The sequence below is a fragment of the Nicotiana tabacum genome, chromosome 13, assembly GCF_000715075.1.
Source record: "Nicotiana tabacum cultivar K326 chromosome 13, ASM71507v2, whole genome shotgun sequence".
NCBI classification, from domain to species: domain Eukaryota; kingdom Viridiplantae; phylum Streptophyta; class Magnoliopsida; order Solanales; family Solanaceae; genus Nicotiana; species Nicotiana tabacum.
The window spans coordinates 21,647,626-21,670,289 of record NC_134092.1 but is presented as its reverse complement, the minus strand read 5'-3'; the positions used below and the strand labels follow the sequence as shown (position 1 = coordinate 21,670,289).

General features: G+C 38.7%; 1 protein-coding gene and 1 long non-coding RNA gene across 5 annotated transcripts; both read right to left on the bottom strand.

Moving 5' to 3' along the window:
- Window positions 1-8,307: 8,307 nt before the first annotated feature.
- On the bottom strand, window positions 8,308-13,840 carry LOC107781833 (uncharacterized). 4 transcript variants are annotated; one of them, XR_012697943.1, is made up of 5 exons: window positions 13,018-13,807; window positions 12,810-12,884; window positions 11,989-12,727; window positions 11,273-11,909; window positions 8,308-8,661 (listed from the first exon to the last, which is right to left on the bottom strand). It is a non-coding gene; the product is annotated as an uncharacterized LOC107781833 (long non-coding RNA). The 4 variants fall into 4 exon arrangements; XR_001647086.2 differs by lacking the exon at window positions 8,308-8,661 and having other exon boundaries at window positions 11,201-11,909; window positions 12,810-12,893; window positions 13,018-13,840; XR_001647090.2 differs by lacking the exon at window positions 8,308-8,661 and having other exon boundaries at window positions 11,201-11,909; window positions 13,018-13,806.
- Window positions 13,841-17,106: 3,266 nt separating this feature from the next.
- LOC107781832 (ABC transporter G family member 1-like) lies at window positions 17,107-20,651 on the bottom strand. Its single transcript, XM_016602621.2, has 2 exons — window positions 19,544-20,651; window positions 17,107-18,888 (listed from the first exon to the last, which is right to left on the bottom strand). The coding sequence occupies exons 1-2, from the start codon at window positions 20,285-20,287 to the stop codon at window positions 17,380-17,382; spliced, it is 2,253 nt and encodes a 750-aa protein (XP_016458107.1). The 5' UTR covers window positions 20,288-20,651; the 3' UTR covers window positions 17,107-17,379.
- Between the last annotated feature and the right edge of the window lie 2,013 nt (window positions 20,652-22,664).

Sequence of the window (22,664 nt, the reverse complement as noted above, 5' to 3'; positions counted from 1 at the left end):
ACATAAACATGGCTTCTCGGTTAGTGATAGAGACACCGTCATATATAAAATAGGGGTGTACATAGGTCGGCCTGATTCGAGTTATTAAATCACCAATCAAATTAACTATGTAGGGTTTTAAAATTTACAAACCACACAAGACCAACAAAACTCGGGTTTTTAGATTTCGGTTTTCTCGATTTTTTTTTTGGTGTTCTCGGGTTTTACGAGTTTTTTCTGGTAAAGTCTTCATCGCACAAAACGTATAACTTGTGCTCCAAATATTTCTTTAATCCTAGTAAGATGCAACTATATAAAATATTTTCCAAAAAAATAACATAAAATGTAAGATAAGTTATGCCATTATACTAAAATATTCAACAATAAAGATTATAAAATTACAAATAAATAAATATGCTAATTAATAAACCATAATAAAAATTATCATAAACTAAAAGTATTAAATCATGCTAAATAAGTATAACTAGAAAGTCCTAATTACTTGACTATTATTTAAACCATTGCAAAGCTAAAAAACAAGTATCCAATACTATTGTCATTCCTATTGTGTAGGTAAAAACTTCATGTGACATATTTAACTCGGTCAACTGTAATAAAACCTACGACTGTGGTGGCGCGTCGAGATGACTCCAAAAGGTCGAGATCAAGGGTGAAGGATAAAGCGCTGCCGAGGTCGAACTGGCTTGGCAGAAGACGAGGACGATGACAAGCATCCATTCTCAGCACGAAGTGACGTCCATCATTAGAACTAAATTTCCTAGAGAATATTCTATGGATATTCTCTTCTGATGGTACTATATAGGGTTTTGTGGCCCATACGCCCTTATAAATGTGAAGATATGTAGATCAGAAAGGGGATTGGACCTTTTGTAAAGAATTTCACCAACATTCTCTGTACAAGATTGAATAGAAATAAAGCTTGACTTGACACTTTTCTTCTTTTATCCCTTTTCTCTCGGAATATACGATTGTTTATCACCATTCATCATTATCAGAAAGACACTCAAGGAACTCATCTTTGTCGGGTTATCCTTGTCTCATTTGCTATTTGATTGTCATTTCCCCCCTCATTTATATTTTCAAGTCATTATTGCTCAATTATTATCCTAGGTTGTCTTCTTTAATGTTATATGTTGAATACTCACCGTAAAAATATTATATCTATCTTTGGATATTAATATTGACTATGATTAATCATATTTTTCAATAAATCTAATTGTATAAAATCAAAATTCATTTTTTGGGTCACACACTTTGGCCCCATGTGTGGGGATTTCATAGTCAAACTATTAGTTTTCATTCAGATCTACAACGTTCATAACTTGCTAACCTAGTACACTATAAGACTATCCCTTTTTCTTTGCATACAAAAACTCCATGGCAGGTAACCATGGAAGAATCGACCGAGGAAAGGGAGCTGGAGCGGCAGACAACACCCTGCTCAATCTAATGAGTTCCATTGATGAAAGGTACAAAACTCAGGACGAGGAAATGGCCCCTACGCCATCCCCCAGGCTAAGAAAGTCATCGGCACCTTTCTGTAGCACGACCAAACCCAACGCAAAATAAGCTTCCACGTCCCCGGAGGAAGGAGCACCACCCACCATAAAAAAACTCCTAGAGGCCTGGCTAACTGACACATTGGTTAGCGTAATGAGTAAGCATGTCCCGTGCATGATCTTGGAAATCCCAAAGGCCCTTGCAGCCCAACATAGGAGTGGGCAGGACGACCAACTAAACCCTCCAACTTCAGGTAATACCCATAGGACTTCTGATAGTGCAAGTGATGGCGTCCTCACCACTGTATTAAAAAAATGGAGGAGATGGAGAACAAGAACATGACACTCAAGGAACAGATGAAAAAGCATCAAGAACGGGTAGACAAGATACCAAGTGCCCCCAAATTAATACCAAAAAGAGATGGCGATAGGTTTGTAGAGCAGCCGTATAGGTAAGAAGCAACCCCTCATGCCATACCGAACCCGTACCTCAGAATCTATGATGGGATGACTAATACCGAGTACCATGTGACCCATTACGTCCTCGCAGTAAAGGAAAACGACCTTACCAAAGAACATGTGTCCTCCATCCTGTTAAAACTATTCGGTGAAACCCTCACAGAGGGAGAATTGATGTGGTATTCATAGCTGCCGGCCTACTCCATAGAAATATTTGAGGAGATAGCGGACAAGTTCGTAACAGCACATGCCGGAGCTAAGAAGGCTGAAACTGGGGTAAATGACATCTTCGCCATCAGACAATCCATAGGGGAAGGGCTGAGGGACTTCCTAGCCCGGTTCAATAGGGTAAGGATGACCTTACCAAATATCTTTGAAGGAATGGATGTAGTAGCTTTCCAGAACGGGTTAAACAGAGAAGGGTCGAGGGCGACCAGAAAGCTACTCAACCGACTGATGAAATTCCCACCGGCCACCTTGGACGAGATTCATAACACCTATTGTGCCGAGGTTATAGCCAACGATGAAAACCTCAATGGGCCAACCCGATGACTCACCTTAGTGTAGTTCGAACCCAAGAGGGAACATAGGGATAATAAGAGGAGAGGCCCTCCAATGATGCGACCAGTAAGCGATCGACATCAACCCTGCATCAGACCACCCGTTCCTAACTTCCACCACCAAGACGTGCCCCTCTAGGCCAAGATCAGAGATCTCCAGAAGTGACTGAGGTATGGTTCCTTTACTATCTGCTCATAACTTCTGTGTGTTACCTACATATATGGTCTATGCACTTGAGAAACTCAGATCAAAGGTAAAGTGGCCATCGAAGATGAGGTCCGACCCGAACACGAGGAAGTCAGACTCCTTTTGTGAATTTCACCAAAACCGAAGGCATAAGACTGAGGATTTCCACACCCTGAGGTTAGAAGTTGTGACTCTTCTACAACAATGACACCTCAAGGAGTTACTCAGTGACAAAGGCAAAAGCACCTTAGCAAAGGGGCGAGAACGCCCAGGCCCGCCAAAGTCGCCATTCAACATGATTATCAGAGGCAGTGATGACACCTCCATCAATGGCATTGGGTTCACCGCCACTCACAAAATCAAGAGATCAATCACCCACGATCAGTATGACAAACTCGAAGAAAGTATCATCTTCGGTAAGTCAGATACCCCAAATTAATATCAACAATGATGCACTTGTTATTACTTTACGCATTTTTGATATTGATGTTAGGAGGATTATATTTTACGATGGAAGTGGAGCATGCGTTATCCATGCTCGAGTCCTCGTACATATGCGACTCGAGGAAAAGATAGTGTCGTGCTGTATCACACTAACCAATTTTAATAATGCAGTTGAACGAACTTCGAGCAAGATCACACTCCCCGTCCTCGCCGGTGTGGTGATGCTGGAAACCACATTCCACATCATGGACCAGGATACGTCGTACAATGCTATCGTGGGTCGGCTATGGGTACACCTCATGAGGGTAATCCCTTCCAGCCTGTACCAAGTAATTAAGTTCCCAACCCCTAGGGGATATTCAACATACGAGGGGAATAACACACATCCAGGAAATGCTAAAGGATCGCCCTAGATAGTATGACCACTCAACAAAAGAAAGAAAAGATAAAAGAATCATAACAATCATTAGGGTCGAGGTCCCATCGGGTCAAAGCCAAAGATGCCATTACAAATTTAGAAATGATCGAAGTTGCAGGATCGACCGTAGAGGACCTATAACCCACCCAGATAGCCCCAAGTGACCACAGCGAAAATGCCTACATAGGCTACAAGCTCAAGGACCCCGGTAAGTTCAGTCAATTCTTAATAACTAACACATACTTGTTTGATTTTAGCCATGAAGATATGCCAGGCATCCCCAAAGAGATAGCTACACATAAGCTAAACATCTCCCCCTACAACCCTCCAGTAAGGCAGGTCCGACAAAAGTTCAACCCCGCCATCAACAAGGTCGTCCATGAAAAATTAAAGAAACTCCTGGAAAACGGCTCTATCAGAGAGTCGAGGTACCCCAAGTGGATTGCTAATGTAGTAATGGTTAAAAGAAAAATGGGAAATGAAGGATGTGCATGGACTTCACCGACATGAACAAAGCATGCCTGAAGGATTCATTTCCATTACCGCATATTGACACGCTCATCGACGCCATAGTAGGACACGAGTTGCTGAGATTCCTGGACGCATACTTGGGCTACAACCAGATACTTATGGATGAGGACGACTAGGAAAAAACAACGTTCATCACTCATAGGGGAACGTACTGCTATAGGGTTATGCCATTTGGGTTAAAGAATGCAAGGGCTATGTACCAAAGACCGGTCACAAAGATGTTAAAAAAACAGATTGACAAGACCTTGGAAGTCTATATCGACGACATGTTAGTTAAATCCTTGAGGGCCGAGGATCACATCGACCATATGAAGGAAGCATTCGAAATACTGAGGAAGTATGGGATGAAACTAAACCCCAAGGAATGTGCGTTTGGCGTGACTTTGGGAAAATTTATGGGTTTCCTAGTATCACAACGCGAAATCGAGGTCAACCCAGATCAAATTAAGGCCATCGACGGGATATCAGAATACCTGACCACCAAGAAACAAGTCCAACGACCGACTGGTCGCTTTGTCGCCCTGTCCAGTTTTATCTTGAGGTCATCCGACAGATGCCAAAGATTCTTCAATGTACTCAAAAAAGACAACGGCCTCGAATGGACGCGTGAGTGCAAACAAACACTGAAGGAGCTCAAGGAATACCTATCATTACCACCCTTACTCTTAAAGCCTGAGCCCGAAGAATTTCTCCTCGTCTACCTCACCGTTTCAGAGGTAGCATAAGTGTCGCACTGGTCCGAGAAGACAAATGTGTGCAATCTACAATTTACTATATCAGTAAGACACTTATTGACGTCGAGATGAGGTACACTCACCTCGAGAAATTGGCCATGGCCCTTGTCACAACTTCAAGAAAGTTCAGACCTTATTTCCAATGCCATCCCTTCTCAGTCGTCACCACGTTCCATTTGAGGAGCATACTGTATAAACCCGAACTGTTGAGGAGGATGGCTAAATGGGCAAGAGAGTTAAGTGAGCACGACATCACTTACCATCCTCGCATATCCATAAAATCACAAGTACTCGCTGACTTCGTCGCAACTTTTAGCACCAAGGTAATGCCCAAGGCTGAAAAGGAAGCCACACAAGCTTCCAGCCGAACGCAAGACCTTCGGGTCTTGCACACCGATGATGTGTCCAATTCATGCGGGTCTGGACTGGGACTCATGCTTGAAGTCCCCATCGACGAATTATAATCTATAGGGTGCCAATGACTAATAATGAGACAGAGTATGAGGCAGTAATTGTAGGACTGAGGCTAGTAATCGAATATGGGGCGAGGCACCTAAGACTACGCTGTGACTCCCAGTTCATAGTCAACCAAATTTACTAGGACTTTCTAGATCAAAGAGCAGATGTTACAGAAATACTAGACCGAGATCTGCAAACTGTTACCCAAATTTGATGACTACCAGCTCTCCCAGATTCTACAAACCCAAAACGTCGAGGCGGATGACCTCGCAAAATTGGTCGCCGCAACAAAAAACATAACCAATGGGGACAAAAATATGGTGCATCTCCCCAGCTCAGCCTTAGATCACGTCGACATAAAATCTATAAACTTAACCCGGGACTGGATCAATTGCATTATAAATTACTTCGAGGATGGTTTTCTCCTAAATGACAAAAAAAAATCCAGGAAGGTGAGAATGCAAGCGACAATAACCTCATCAACAACAAATTGTATAAAAGGATGTATGGGGGCCCTTGGCATAATGCTTAGGCCCAATCCAGACTCAACACATCCTCGAGAAAGTCCATGAAGGTCATTGTGACAGTCAGTTCGGTGATCGAGCACTTGTTAGATACCTCATACCTGCAGGATACTATAGGCCCACCATGAATAAAGACGCTTTGAAATTCGTAAAGAAGTGCAAACAGTGCCAGAAGAGCGCCCCAATAATCCAACAAGCAGGCGAACACCTCCATTCTGTTACCTCGCCATGGCCGTTCATCAAATAGGGGATGGACATCGTGGGAATACTCCCGCCGGGATGAGGTTACGTTAAATTCCTTTTAATTTTGACTGACTACTTCTCTAAATGGGTGGAAGCAAGCACATTTCCCCAAATTTGTGAGCAAGAAGTAATCAACTTTATCTGGAAGAATGTCATCTGCCGATTTGGCCTGCCCAAGGAAATAAGATGCGACAATGGACCCTAGTTTACAGAGAGGAAAATCACCGAATTTTTCAAGAAGTGCATATCAAAAGAATACTCTCAACCCCGTACCATCCAGCTGGCAACACGCAAGAAGATTCCTCCAACAAGTCAATTTTGAATATCATGAAGAAAAGACTCAAAGATGCTAAGGGATTGTAGCTCGAAACACTCACAGGAGTATCGTGGGCACACAGGACAACCCAAAAAACAAGCACGGGAGAAACACCTTACTCCATAGTCTATGATTCTGAAGCAGTCATACTAGTCAAAGTGGGAGAACCCAGCCTAAGGTACACCAACGAGAGTAGCAATGACAATGATGAGAGCAGAAGATAGGATCTTGACGAAATCGAAGAACGAAGAGACATGGCGTATGTAAGAATGGTCGCATAGAAATGACAAGCAGACCGCTACTATAACAGAAAAGCCGGGGAATACGTGCTCAAGGCCAAGACCCAAGCAGGAAGAGACTCTCTAGAAGGGAAATTAGGAGCCAATTGGGACGGACCGTACAAAATCGTAGGCAAGGCAGACAAGGGGTCATTCCAACTGGAGACATTGGAAGGAAAGATACTACTAAACAATTAGAATATCAGCAACCTCAAGTAATTCAACTTCTGAAAAATAAGGAATGCTCCGTAAGTTGTACTCTTTTTCCCTCACTTGAGTTTTGTCCCACGGGTTTTCTCAAGGAGGGTTTAACAAGCAAACGGGTGGGGCATTTCGAGGTTGAGTATGTGGGGATGGCCGCATTTCATTGCCCCACTCCTCAAGAATCTCCAAATCGAACAATGAAGGGACTAGATGCACTGGGATTGAAAGGCTAGCCAACACCCAAAATATGTAATTTTCTCAAAAAATGCCTTAGGGCGAAGTGATGTAATCAACACAATGTGATTGAAATGAATGAGATACCTGTTTGTTAGAACTGTTCTCCTAAGTCTCTCAATTAAGATGTACGTTCGACCAACTCGAAAAAACTCCTCGGAGCTTGGCCACGTCTCATCTAAGAAGACGTACGTTCGACCAACTCGAACAAAACTCCTCGGCCCTTCGCCATATCTCAATTAAGAGGATGTACGCTCGACCAGCTCGAACAAAAACTCCTCGGCCCTTGGCCACGTCTCAACTAAGAAGACGTACGTTCAACCAGCTCGAATAAAACTCCTCGTCCCTTGGCCACATCTCAATTATGAGGACGTATGCTCGACCAAATCGAACAAAAACTCCTGGGCCCTTGACCATATCCCAGTTGAGAGGACGTACATTCGACCCGTTCAAACAAAACTCCTCGGCCCATGGCCACTCTACACCTACACAAAGGGCACTCACTCAAACCATTTGACTAGAATTCCTTGGCCCCACAACCATCACAACCCAAGAAGTAACAACAAAAAGGAAAGAAATACATAAGTACATCCAAAACCACAAAGACGAAAGAAAAAAGCTATTTAAAAGCACACAACCACTGAACAAAAAATATGCAAGGATAGAAAAGGTAGGCATCAAACAAAAGTTAACTTTAACATTTAGATAAGATTCTTTACAAAGGCGCATGAAGACGCCAACAAAAAAGGAAAGAATAGTACAAGGGGCTAAACAAAATTAAGCACGGAACACCTAAAATCTGCCTTCGCCTTGATCTCTGCCACCTGCTTCATCATGATCTCGACCAAAAGCAGAGTCACACGAGGCGCTATCTTCAAGATCAGGAAGATCTTCTTCTCCATCACCCTCTGAGTCATGCTGAGGGGTGTCAGGGTTGTAACCGCAAGACAATCGGGCATCACGAGCTTTTATTCGAGCCTCCTCCAAGGTAGTTTCATAAACGAAGCCCGTCTGGCCCAAATCTCAGATCACTTCTACCTGAGCCTCAACAAGAATCCACTCTTCGTACTGTTCTCATGGAATGGGCTGGAACTCAAAGGCACGTGATGTCACGACCCAAACCGTAGGGCCACGACAGGCACCCAGTGCCTAATTCAATCGAGTACTAACGTAACGTATCCTTCTTATCATATTATCATTGGTAAATGAACCAGAAATGCCGTCATGAGATAACTAGAATTAAACATAAGAGAATACTCGATATGGGATGGCCCAACATGATATAGAAGCTTATGCATGTGACATATGGGCCTATAAAGCCGACATGATCATTTGTATACTCAAACCTTAGGCCGACAAGGCCATATAAGTATTCATATACATGACATCTGTCTACAAGCCTCTACGAGTACATACATATCATAAAGTTCGAGATATGGCCCCGCCATACCAATTAATACATGTCCAAATCATACTGACCAAATAGGCAGCTCGGGAGCAAGTGGAGTGCACCAACACCTTCTGCTGAGCTGATAACCTACTTGGAGGACTCTCAGCCTATCTATCGGGACCTGCAGGCATGAAACGCAACGTCCCCAAGCAAAAGGGAAGTCAGTACAAATAAATTACCGAGTATGTAAGGCATGACAATAGTATATAAAAGACATGAAAGAAACATGGAGTAAAGAACTCAACCTGTAATTTTGAATAACTCTATAAATCATGAAATTTTTTTAATGTCATGCATGTGCGTATAAATGCCATACCATGCATAGGTATATGCGTACATAACATCATAAAGCCTCTAAAGGGATCCTATCATATCATCTCAGCCACTGTGGGCGAAATCATCAACGTATACCAGCTGATCAGGTGGTGGTGCGTATATAACGCCATAACCTTTTTCCATATCCCATATACATATAATATATGCATATATAGAGCTATCCGGTCATGGGTCAATGTACATGTATAAATAAATGCAATACCTAATGAAGTAAGTCAGTAAGATTTCTCGGAATGTCATAAGATCAATATGCCTTCGGATAAACTTTAGCAACTTATGTATTTTTCTAATACCCATGAACAGAAGATATAATAATATGACACATTGGGAATCAAGAACATAGGCACCCCTAGTACTTCTATGAATAGAGTCATTTATGAAAGTTCCGCGTTTGCATATTTCGTTTGTATCATATGGATCATGCCAAAAGGAAAGAATGGATAGACTTAGCATACCTTAAATCCATTGAGTCCTTAATACCTTACAATCAATTCTTCAAACAACTCAACTCAATCTACCATAGCATAAGGAGATTCAAAATCAGTGTTGAGTAAATGATAAGTCTGCAACTTAAACTAGTAGCTCGTTTATGTAAATTTGGGCAGCATCTCCCCTATAACAAGAGCCTCCTCCAATACCATATACCAACAACAATGACAATGACCAGATAAATCCAACAATACATAATTATCAATAACAAGACACCATATAATAACAACAAGTCACAACTACTTCACGACGAGCTACAAGTCCAATTGGAATATATATACCCCACATCACCCTTTATAGACTTCTTACTTTAACTTACTAGTATCATTAACATGATAATGAAGTCATTCATCAATGATTCCAGCCTTATACCATATATTTCTAACAAAGAAAACAATCCACAACTCCAAGTATCTTTAATTAGCAATTTTATTCACTAGTTCATGTCTAGTCTATCCATTTAACTTAATCAATATCAAGATAACCTTAAGCACATCTAAGAACACAATATACATACCTAATACAGTATTTTAAAGAACAAATCTAAGTTATATTTATCTTACAACAACCCTCAATGGCAATACAACGCCATAGAAGTGACTTAAGCTAATCTTCACTACCAATCTCAAGTTTCATATGCTTCTTTCACCAATTCACTTGATAAACATATAGACATTCATAACAATAGAAACCATATCATAATCAAGTTATTTTTCCCATTTTTCAGCCATTTATAGTTCTTGGAAACAACCTTTCCAAAACAGTCCATTAAAACCCATAACATCTCAAACTATTTCAAGTCTCCTCTTGTAGTATTTTGCTCAAATAATGTAACCAACACACAAACAAATTCAAGTACATATAGTAGGATTTTATACTCACCTTAAAAAGTATAAACAACACGAAATTTCAGCCAAGCACATCCCTCAACTATTCTCAATAACACCACAACACTATAGGTATTGTATTCTCTTCTTGAATCAACTTTTGGTGTTCAAGTTGGTGTGTAAACACTTGTAGTTCGCCTTGAAAATCTAATATATATGAAGAAGGGACTGATTATTACCTTAATAAACAAGAACAACACGAAATCTGAGGTTACTTACCTTTGAAGAACCCTCCAAAATAGCCACAAGATGAAGAACTACGATCTAGCAAGCACCACGGGATTTCTAGCGTTGGATTCATGTCTTTATCTTAGGTTCTCACCCTAGAATTATGGAGGAACCATTGAAGAGCATTTAGGAACTGTTTTGGACCAGAAAAATGAGATAAAACTGTGGAGAATTGACTTAAATACAAGCTGAATTTTTTTCCCGACTTTGTGGGTCCCATGGGTGCTGCTTGTGCAGTCTCGCACAAACGCGAATATATCTCTCCTCCGATATCATATCGACAAAAAGTTAAATGTGTTATACAATAGACCTACAGACCTTCAATGTGGTATATAATATGTCCCCAAAAGACATCATAAGGGTTACGAAATGTATTACTTAAAAAGCTTCATTACAAGGAAAATCCTTAGTCGGTTTTTTCGCAACTTAAATCCGATTTTTCCCAAACTTTATATTTCATATCCAAACATCATATATAGTCATATCATGACTTTAAACTCATTTAAATCATGATTAACAAGTCTCATATTCATCTTAACTTAGTTAAGACTTCGGTAAACCTTTTTTTATCCTTGTAGAACGATTTCGTCCTTTTTGAGCTTACATTAGATAATCCTAATGACAGTGATGTCTAAAGTACGGGATGTAACAACATGTCCTCTTAGAAATATTTGTCCTTGAATGATAACTCTTAAAGGCTTGCGAAAATGGGACGTAACATCATTAAATCACTTTATATACTTTTAAAGATGATCTCATTTTCAAGCTTAAATCAATTGACTTACGACGTACTTTCACGTATAGAAACATGGGGTGTAACACGTGAAATGGAAGACCGTTCAAGCAACTCAACATTCTCATTCACCGCAGAAGAAGCTCGCTCATGCAATTTGGCATTCTCCTTCTCCAGTTCGCCAATCCTCTCCTCAAGCCGAGCCTATTTAGCATCAACCGTCGACTGAATGTTATCCCTATCAGCACAGAGACTTCTGTTTGCCAGCTTAAAAAGGGAAACTCTCCTCCGAGCTTGTCTCTAAGAAGACTACGCCTCTTCCAACAGTTTTTGCTTATCAACTACCTCCCTCCTGAGCCCATCCACTTTGAACTGACACTCATTCAACCGATCCTACAGCTGGTCGACCTAGCTCTAGAGATTGCGGCACTGAGCCTCATCGCCCCTACTTAGCTAAAGCTCCTCATCCTTCCTCTTCAACGTTTCTTTCAGGGCACTGAGCTGCTTCACAGATTCGAGCAACTCTTCGTCCTTCTTTTTCAGCTCCCCCCTCAGAACGGTCACATCACCCCCTCATGAAGCCTCCTCTTAGCCTCCTTGTACCGCCCTTGGTACTCCTCAAACTTCATCCTCATTTTGTAGTAAACCTGTTTCCGCCTATGATCTACGCACACTCTCGATCTCCAGGATAACGACCTACACGTAAAGGAAAATAGAGGAAATAAGGTAAGATTCAAAAGTGAACCAAAGCCAGAAAAAAAGTAAAATGACTTACCGTGAGAGCAAGGTCGAAAATGCTCTTAGATAGAGTGTTGTCACTCAACTCCTCAGGAATATGATGCTCCACATCGAAACAGAAAGGGCTGAAGGCCTGAATCACGACCTCAGTATTTTTAAGTAGGTCATGATATACCGGGATCATGATCGTCCTCGACCCTCCTTCTACTCTCACCTCAATTTGAGTCGTCCCGCTATCAATCATCTCACGCTCTTCAGGATCGAATTCAGAGTGAGACTCATCTCCAATGGACTCAACCCGCTCATCGCACTGCTCGACCGGCAGCTTGTCCTTTCCTTTATCAGTCGGGGAAGCCGCCTGAGCTTGTTCGGAAGACGGAGTCTCCTTGCACCAACGAAGTGCGGGATCATCGGAAGAGGCATTCATGACGGCCTCATTCCCTTCAAAATAACGGATCATCGTTATCATCTAGGGTCACACCTACATCCTCCATGACCAAAGTCGTCGCAACATCCTTCACCTCAGCCTCGAGGAAGGCTTCAGACAAGTCAACCACCGCTGGTATACTAGCTCCCCCATCTACGACCCTCCTCTTCTGGGGCCTCATATTTGTGCCGCGCGGGGAAACATCATCGTCCACATCCTGGGAAGAAGCCGGGGGGAAGAGCAAACACAATAGTCGAACCAGAGGCAGGAGTAAAGAAGGTGACATCACTCATTTACCTGAAAGAAGGTGTCGGCACCAGGTCCTTCTTGACAGCCTTCTTGGAAGGACCTATTAAGAAGCACAAAGTTAAACACAATAAGACCGACGAATCTGAATGCAACATCAACTAAATATGACGTACCCATATTACCTCTTGAGGGGGAATCAGTATGTATTTTTGCCAAAAGCTGGGCCAGTCCCGGATCCTTGCAGTATGAGGAAGGACCTGCTTGACCTAGTTAGCAAGGTGAGACACCAATTGGAGATTCTGAGCAGTAGCTCTAGAACAAGAAGGATCCAATCGCAAAATCAAACACACATGATCATAGAAAGGAACATGAGCGAGTAGAAACACTTACGGGCACAGTTCCAAGCCTCCGGGAAGTCCGTGACATCAGCCATAATGGACTCGATCTAGACAAAGAAGAAGTCAAGCCAAAACTACCGACTACCCTTGTCATCCATCTTAACGACCATGGATTTGCTTCCACGGTGGCGAACGTTCAACATAGTTCACCGGTAGAAGCTGTGCATATACAGGTGCACGATGTGCTGTAGAGTAATCTTGATGCCGGCCAACTTGACAAAATTAGATAGAATCTTGATTATTTTATACATCAAGGGCACGAGTTTGTTTGGACAAACTCGGTAATGGCGGCAAAATTCCTCCACCAAAGGGAAAGAGGAAAAGAATAGCCGATGGTGAAGAGGTAGGCGTACAAGGTATAGTACCCTGGACGGTGAGTGTACACATCATCATCGCCCACATGTACGAGCTCCACTTGGTCGGGAATGCTATATTCTGCCCTAAATTCTTCCAAACGCTTCGCCATTAAAGAAGACCGGAAAGCCTCAACCACCCCTCCGGCTGCCGTTGCAAGTCCGGTTTCGCGTCAGGATTGCGTGGAACTATATCATCCACCGAGGGAAGAACCTCTGCTTCAACAGCGGCGGCGTGTCTCCCCCGCAGATGGAGGACGTAACAACTAGTAGGGTGGTCAAAACCCCCTTATTCATATTGGGGTCATCTCCGCCATGAGCGCCGGAAAGAGAGCTAGACATGTTTACGAAGAAATAGAAAAGGGGTGAAAGAAAGTTAAGTAAATGAAAGAAATAATTAGTAATTAATCGGCAAAGCAAAGAGGTTTGAGAGAAAATGAAGAATAAATTCAAAATAGTGGTGATAAAAGGGAGGACCTCGGGATTCGAAGCGACTCATCAAGATGGCAGCCGCAATCAAAACAGCATAGCCAATCCAAAAGCTACGCGTGTTCTGACGTGAATAATTGGGTCACTATGATGCCTGACGTCACGTCTCAGCCACGTCAGGTTCCCTCCAAAGGTCACTCGGGAAAACCAAGACGACATATATTTGAAATATGTGTCTCTCATAACGCTACGTCGTCCGCCTCTGACGATGACCACATCCATCATTATCCGTTTATCCAACTTGTCCCTAAGGATGACCTCGACAAGCGGATGGACTAACTGTATGGGTAAAAACTTCATATGACATATTTGACCCGGTCAACTGTAATAAAGTCTACGACAGTGGTGGCGCGTCGAGATGACTCCAAAAGGTAGAGGTCAAAGGTGAAGGATAAAGCGGTGCCGAGGTCGAACTGGCTTGGCAGAAGACGAGGACGAGGACGAGCATCCATTCTTAGCTCGAAGGGATGGTTAACCTTAGAATTTAGATTCCCATGTGCCCTTATAAATAAGAATAGATGTAGATTAGAAAAGGGATTAGACTTTTTGTAAAGAATTTCACCAACATTCTGTGTACAAGATTCTCACTTTATTGAATAGAAACAAAGCATGACTTTACACTTTCCTTATTTTATCCCTCTTCTCCCGATCCAAGATTATTTATCACCATCCATCATTATCAGAAAGACATTCAAGGAACTCATCTTTGTCGTGTTATCTTTGTCTCATTTACTATTTGATAGTCATTTATTGTCATTTATTGTCCTCATTTATATTTTCATGTCATTATTGCTCCCTTATTATCCCAAGTTGTCGTCTTTAATGTTATACGTTAAATACTCGCCGTAAAATACTAGATCTATTTTTGGATATTAATATTGACTATGATTAATCCTATTTTTCAAAAAATCTAATTGTAAAAAACCAAAATCTATTTTTTGGGTCATACACCTATGTTGAATTGAATTTCTTTTGTTAATATTAGTATTAATTTGATTTTGGTTTGAACTTCATTTGAGTTACTAACATCTATGAGCTTTAAAACTTATGGCAAAATACAAGATTGGCCGGTCGATCAAAACAAATTACATTCGCTAGTCAAAAAGTAAATATGATATGTATATTTTTATATATAATATGCATATATACAAAAATATATATTTTACTGGCTATTATATTTTAGAGCGACAAAAAATTTATATTTCTCTAAAAATTATTGGACTATTCAAAAATTCTATGTCCAAACTTGAAATAATATGTTAAAAGACAAAAACTATGAAAAATGTAAGAAATAGTTATAAATTACATTACAAGAAATAATTTTAAAAATTGAATACATGTAATGCCGGGTTGGTTTAGTTTCAGTTTGACTTTATTTTTTAATATTTAAAACTATATCAAACCAATTGTGACCGAGTTATTTTTTCTTCAATACCAAATCAAATCAAATTGAATTTTTTTCAATTTAACTCGGATTATCAATTTAATGTGATTTGTTAATTTTCTCGGTACATTCCTATAAAGGATGTCATATGTTCTAGTAAGAAACGACATGTAAATACGTAATAGATTGGAACTATTTTTTTTTGGTTTCCCATCCGGTATTCGGTGTCCACATTGGAGCTCGACTATATCCGAATTTGCATTGCGTAGGACCCCATTCGAGGAGAAGCGCTCCCTACCAAGGATTTTTCCATACCCAGGGCTCGAACCCAAGACCTTTGGTTAAGGGAAGAATAGTCTCATTCACTGCACCACATCCTTTGGTGATAGATTGGAAACCTCTTGAAAATAAGGTAACGAGTAAAACTAGAAAATTGACATCTGTATACTAAAATCAGTAGCGGAACCAGAATTTTCGTTAAGGGGTGTTAAAATATATAAAAGTAAACATACCAGAAAATTAAGGGGAGTCAATACATAGTATATATACATATAATTTATTTTTTTTACCTAGTTACACATTGTATTTTTTTCGCGAAGGGATGTCATTTGACATCCCTTCCTATAAGGTGGCTCCTCCACTGACTAAAATTACCGACATATAAATTAAGTTTTGATAATAAACCAACATCACTTACATTGAATCTTCTTGAAAAATATATCTTTTTAGCCGCTTTAAAAAATAATAGCCGACAAAATATATATTTTATATATATAATACATATTTTTATATACTTTTTAGCTAGGGAATATAGTTAGTTTCGATCGACCGATCAATTTTTGTATTTCTCTCTTGAGTCTTGCGGAAGTTTCTCGGACAGAAGTTTGCTGGGGAAGCTGCCATTACTGAGATAAATATAGACGTTTGGTAATGTTTCACTTTGGCTAAAACTAACACGAAACCACATTACCACATGCATGTGCTGCCAGCCGTGAGTGTGGAAATCTTCTCGTTTGGGTTTGGAGCATATTGTGGGCAATGAATAGACATCTGACTGAAAGTTTGAAACATTTATCAATCCGTACCCTAATTAACTGATTTTATCGAAAAAATTATTTTTTGGGGTCAAGAGGTTAATAGCGAGATCTCGAATCAACTTATTAGTCTTATTGTATCTGTATTTATTTATAAATTTTAACTGGCGCTGGGTAATACTTGCGCTGGCTATTTAAGTGCACTATTTATTAATAAAAATATAATTTTTCAATTAAGCATATATGTATCATTGTTCTATCTACGAGTAATAATTAAGCAAATTTGACTAGATATAGTTTCTATACTATTGATTAGTATCTTCTCCGCGTATATATCCATTAGTATCTTCTCCGCGCATATATCCATGCAATAATTAATTGCTTTGGCTTGCATTGACTTGTTTTTTAGAACAAGAAGCATCAAATTGAATAGTGACACATCTCTCTATTTGATTAATCACAGATAAACTCAATTCCTTAAATTTTACAAGTTCAAATTCTCCAATTGCTCATATATATAGTGACATTAATTAAGATGCAAATTTAAGTTCATTAACGTTACTTTTGGTGACCTACATATGGTGCGATGCGCGACCAAAATTATTTATATTCGGTAGCCGTAAAAATATTTAAAATTTGTATAATTTTTGTATATAATACAGAAATGTATGTGTGTATTGTGTGTATATATATACACACACACATTTTTCGGTTATTATTTCAAGAACGGCTATATAGTGTCACTTTTTCTATATTTTACTTCAAGCAACTTACTTTTTCTTGTCTTAAATTCCAATAATTCCAACTGTTTTGCACCTAACTCAACTTTGAAATAATAATCATTTAGTCGATCAAACTGTCAAAAAAAAGTTACATTTATTCTATTACAATCAAAAAGTACCTTCAAGTGAAAAAGAAAATCTAGAAGAACAAATTTTTTATAAACTAAAAAAAAAGAAGAGACAAATATCCCGCCGAAGAGGGACTTCATTGTTTACAATTCAAACACAACCCTTAACGATGATAGATCCAGTGGACGCTCGAGCTCGTGCTGTATTCAAATTCTAGATTCACCTCTGACCTCGAGTAAGACGTTACCTTCTCTTGTTCTTACTTCCAAGCAACAAACTGAAGTAAAACAAAACCCTAAAGAAAAATCCCCATGCAATAGTAATCCACAAACAACCCCACATACTTAACTCAGTAATCCCTTGTTGAACCAATATATCAGCACCAGTAGTAACACAAGTAGAACCAGTAATCTTGACATTCAATGTATTACTCATTGTACTCAACAACTTCTCTTTCAAAGCAATTGGCACTGATCCAAGTGGTGAATTATCAAACATTTGAATTCCCTTAACAAAACATTTTGTTGGATCATCAAATTCATTTTGTAATACAGCTTCATATGGATACTTCACTAAGGAAAGATAGTGAAACCATATCCAATAAGGTGGGATTCGATCGCGATTCATAAAAAATCCAGAGAAGAGCAAGAAATAGGCAAGAATTGCCACAACAATTGTGTATCCTAGCATAACACTAGGTACAACTCCAGAAAGGAATGTGACAAATGAATTTCCAGCCCAAAAAGAGGCTAAAATTATCCCAAAATAGAACAAGAAACCAGAAAATCCACCATCAAGTCCAACTGCCCAAAAAGTTATAGCAGCAAATGCAAATGATAGGAAAATCAATGCTGGTAAAGAAACCAAAGCATGAGATAGACAATAAGAAGATCTCCTATATGCATTATAAGCTGTTTCCCTCATAAAAATGTACCTTTCTTGTAGAAAAACAGGCAATGCATCAGCACAAGTATAGAAAGTTGTTGACATTGCAAATGCAAAAAAACCAAGTCTTTCTTGAACACCTTTAGGTGAATTGTCAAGTTGCCAAAACATGGTAGCTAAGATGAACCCCGTGACAACGATTGCACCTAAACGAATGCCAAATAGCTCGGGCACCCTCCACGAATTAGTAAACGATCTCTTGGACAACGTAGTCATTTCGATCCAAAAGGGATTCGCGTATGTAGGAACCATTGAAGCAGGGGAAGTGTGATCACTTGTTGTTCCTGAAACCAATTTACCTCTTGAAATGCTTGCACTTATTGCTTCCTTCAATGATAATCCATGTGTTGGAGTTACTATTTCACAATTTTGATTGCTCTGCCTTTTTGTATTTTGCCATGTTTTATTGAACTCAACCAAACTTTTTGTCCCTCCTGGGGATCCTTCTAGCTCACGAATTAAATCCAGGGCGAACTCTGTCCGATTTTCATTATCTGGTATCGGATGACCAAAATCAGCAAAGAAATGTGGAAGATTCATAGGGGATCCACTATAAACAGTTTGTCCACGGGACAAGAAAAGCATACGATCCAATAAACTAAGAATTCTATAACTTGGCTGATGAATTGACATGATCACAATACTTCCACTTTGAGCAATTCTTTGAAGAACTTTCACTACCATGTATGCACTAGTGGAATCAAGTCCTGAAGTTGGTTCATCGAGAAACAAGATGATGGGGTCATGAATAATATCAATTCCTATGGAAACTCGTCGTCGTTCGCCCCCGGACACTCCACGATGACCCTGTTGGAAATATAATTAGACCTCTATAACAATCATTCTTTATAACAACATTTCATTATAATGGCTAAGTTTTATTTGAAATCGGTCTTTACTGTTATATTATATTATATGCTTTATATAACAACATTTCACTATAATGATCTAATATAGCACCTATATATATGTGAGTCTAGTGTACTATTTTGTAAGAGTGAAATTTATCGTTATATTATCAATATGCATGTTTATTTTCCCTTCCATACTCTATGTGCCTCAAGAGAAATAAAAGATTTGATAATCCAATCAAATAATATTAGAACTATGGTCGAGAAAAAGTAACAATATCTACTCGAATATCACAGTGAAAGTGTGTTGAATCAAGAATAGACCGTAAACGTCTTTATTATGAACGCTTTATTCTGTCTACACCTATGAAAGCTAAGCCAGACAACAGCTAACTATTGCGATGCAAAGAGCTCTACTTAGAGAAATAGAATGAGCGTGTGAGTCTAGTTTACTATTTTGTAAGAGTGGAATTTATCATACTCTTATATTATTAGTATGCTTTTCATGATATTGGATGTTTACTGATTCTATTTATTTGAATGCGCTCTATATTTATCAAGTTCGTAAACTCAAAATTGTGATTATAATAATTTATGAAAAGCTTACGTACCTCATCACCTATGATAGTTTTTGCAGCATTTCGTAACCCTAGTTGATCAATCAAAGCTTGTACTCTCATTTTCTTCTTTGATTTGGACAGAGTACGAGGAAGTCTGAATTCAGCAGCAAACATTAATGTTTCTTCAACTGTTAACATTGGATATAAAAGATCATCTTGCATGACGTATGCTGAAATTACTTTCAACAATCTTGAATCCAGTGGCTCCCCATTTAACGTTATAGTTCCTTTCAAGCTTTCTTTTGCAATCCGATTAGCTAACCCGTCGATGAGTGTCGATTTTCCCGAGCCTGACGCGCCTAGAACGGCGACGATTTCTCCGTCACGCGCCTCGCCGGAGATGTTGTCGAGGAGCACTTTTGTTCTCGTGAACAAGTTTTCTCCGGGAACAGGCTCTCCGGTGGCTGCGGCGGTTCCGGCGACGGGTTGCCGGAATAACGTCGGGAAAGTCATTTTACGACGGACTTTTACGCTGTATGTGAGGTTATTGAAGGAGAGTACAAATGGAAGAGAGTTTTGTTGAATGCCTGGATCACTCATATCAAGAACTTGGTGTACCGGAGTTTCGTCGCCGGTGACTTCCTTTCTGACATCGCCCACGCGCTTCAATAACTGACCAAGGGTCGGTGAACTGTACGCGCTGGCCTGTGACATTTCCATGGGTTGTACTCTTTGATCATAAAATTGTACACTTTCTCCCCCTTGCAATGTATTCTCCGCTACTATCCGTGACATTTGTTACCACTCTGACAGTGTGAAATTTTTTTATCGAAACCCTCAATTGAAATATTTAATTCCGTCACTTGAGATGCTCAGTTGAATTCTTAACCTTTATAGGAAGACGGGTTATTCTATAATTTGTGATAACATTTTTGGTAAGACAGAATTTGAGAGCACTGAAATGAAATGGGAAGAATTTTGTGGGAACTTATAATGGAAATGTGAATGATATATAGTTTTTGAGACTAATGTTATGTAGTAGATTGAAAGTAGGTAAGCAGTTTGTGTATGAAAGAGAGACTGAATGGATTGTCTAAAACAATTTCAAACTCTTGTATTTCTCTTCAAGAAAAGCAAAAGAAGCTGGCCTACTGCCTGTTCTATGATGTGTTACTATATATAGAGAGATTTTGATTTATGATTTTGATATCTAATTAATTTAATCTTCATATTCCGTATTAAATTCTTGGGTCATGGTGGGGTAGGGTTTAGCGTTTAAGAGGAGGATATCCTATTTTATCACATAACACCATATATATATATATATATATATATACACGTATTTCATTTGAATCATTTTTCAGTCTTGAGGGTGAGTGGGGTTCGTAAAAAATTACCGCAATTGGTGTTCAATGAATGCAAGATATGATTAAGTGATAGGTAGTCTCACTTTAATTTTTAACTGCTAATATTAAATTACTTTATTTGGTGTAAATTCCGTATAAGGATAAATATTTATTGTTTTGGAGGAAGAGATTAATATAACTATCACTATCTTGCAATCTTGATATAAAATCAATGCATATTAAAGTTTTGGGGATGAGGGTTTGGGAGGTGGGTTAGGGTTTAATTAAAGGATCCTCATTAAAATTTGTCAACCTAAAAGATTGTTAATATGATTTCCTAAAATTTGCTAAATATTTGAAAGAAATAGATTAATTAGTAGATTGTGTCTCACGCATATATCTTTATTAATTCATATCATATTCAAAAAAAAAATAAGTAAAAAACACGTTGATTATATCAAATTTGGGGGGGGGGGGGGGGGGTTGTAATGTTTAAGAGGAAGATATTCTAAAAATGTTGTTAAAACGAGGCTTAGTATAAGAATATTGAATTAATTAAATTGTGGTGAGAGCGGACTTGAGATAGGTAGTCAGGTGACCTAAATCTCCTAATCCTTTTTATCTACACGTTTGGCTTTGTTGGTATGGGCGTTGGGGGTTGGGGTGCATAGCGGCAAAATTCAACATACATATATATATATTAAGAAATTTAATAAAAATTTATAAATATCTACTGTAAATTTAATTATTATTATATATTAACTTAAAATCGTTATAAAAATCTATAAACTTTAAATCATATTTACATTAGGATAGGTTGTGTATATCACACTTCTTGAAGTGCAGTCCTTTCTCGAAATCTATCACCAAAAAAAAAAATTATCAGTTCACGCGATTTTATTAACATACATTGTATTAGGTATAAAATATATTTGAGGAAGATGAGCAACATATTATAATATCATACAATATATAATGATAAAGTCTTGGGTCCTATCTCTTATGGAAGTAGGTAGGGATGGTTATCTACTGTTTTGCCAAATATTATTGGTGGAAAAATGCGGCAGGGATGATGATTATGATCTCATACAATCCGGGTGACCCGATGAATTTTGTGGCCTAAAGCTAAATATTATAAGGGGCCTTAACTTTTTAAATTTATTTATTTATTTATTTAAAGTTCATTTTTCTAGCTTTTCTTAAATACAAAGTTCTTAATAACATACTTATACTCGTACTAATAAGTATTTTTCAATTGGCAATATAACTAATCCACTTAACTTTTCTTGAGACATTATTGATCTTAGGTAAGATTTTAATAATTTTAATTTTGAAAACTTCTTTCCAATTAAGCAACGGTAACATGAGTTATTAATATTATTCCATAAGTAATATAGGCATTTGGAAAAGAATCAAATCTTTTTATTTGATTGAGTGTATCAATTAAACATCTATCTTCTAATTGTACTATTTTCCTTAATACTTTTAATTCAAAAAATAAATGTAAACCATCAATATCAAATTGATTATTATGCTTTGAGGAACATTTAAGATTAAATACAATATTTTTTTCAAATTTCCATCATTGAGTGATCTTAGTTTTTACCACTAAATAGAAAACCAAAAATATTTTCATATGCTTTGAATTGTTCAAATATATTTTAAAGTGAAAAAATAGCCTTGTCTACTATATAAAAGTAATCAATGGGTAACGTAGGAGACATCTCTATTTTTTTCCCGAGGAATCCCACTGCTTAGCTATCAATTCGCCTATGACCATCAAATGAAATGTGAATAACCCGTTCTCTAAAGGACTTTTCGAAAGA

Coding starts and splice junctions, on each gene's coding strand:
- LOC107781832 (XM_016602621.2), bottom strand. CDS start 20,287: ATGTCACGGATAGTAGCGGAGAATACATTGCAAGGGGGAGAAAGTGTA. Junction 18,889..19,543: donor AAACTATCATAGGTGATGAG/GTACGTAAGCTT, acceptor TATTTCCAACAG/GGTCATCGTGGAGTGTCCGG.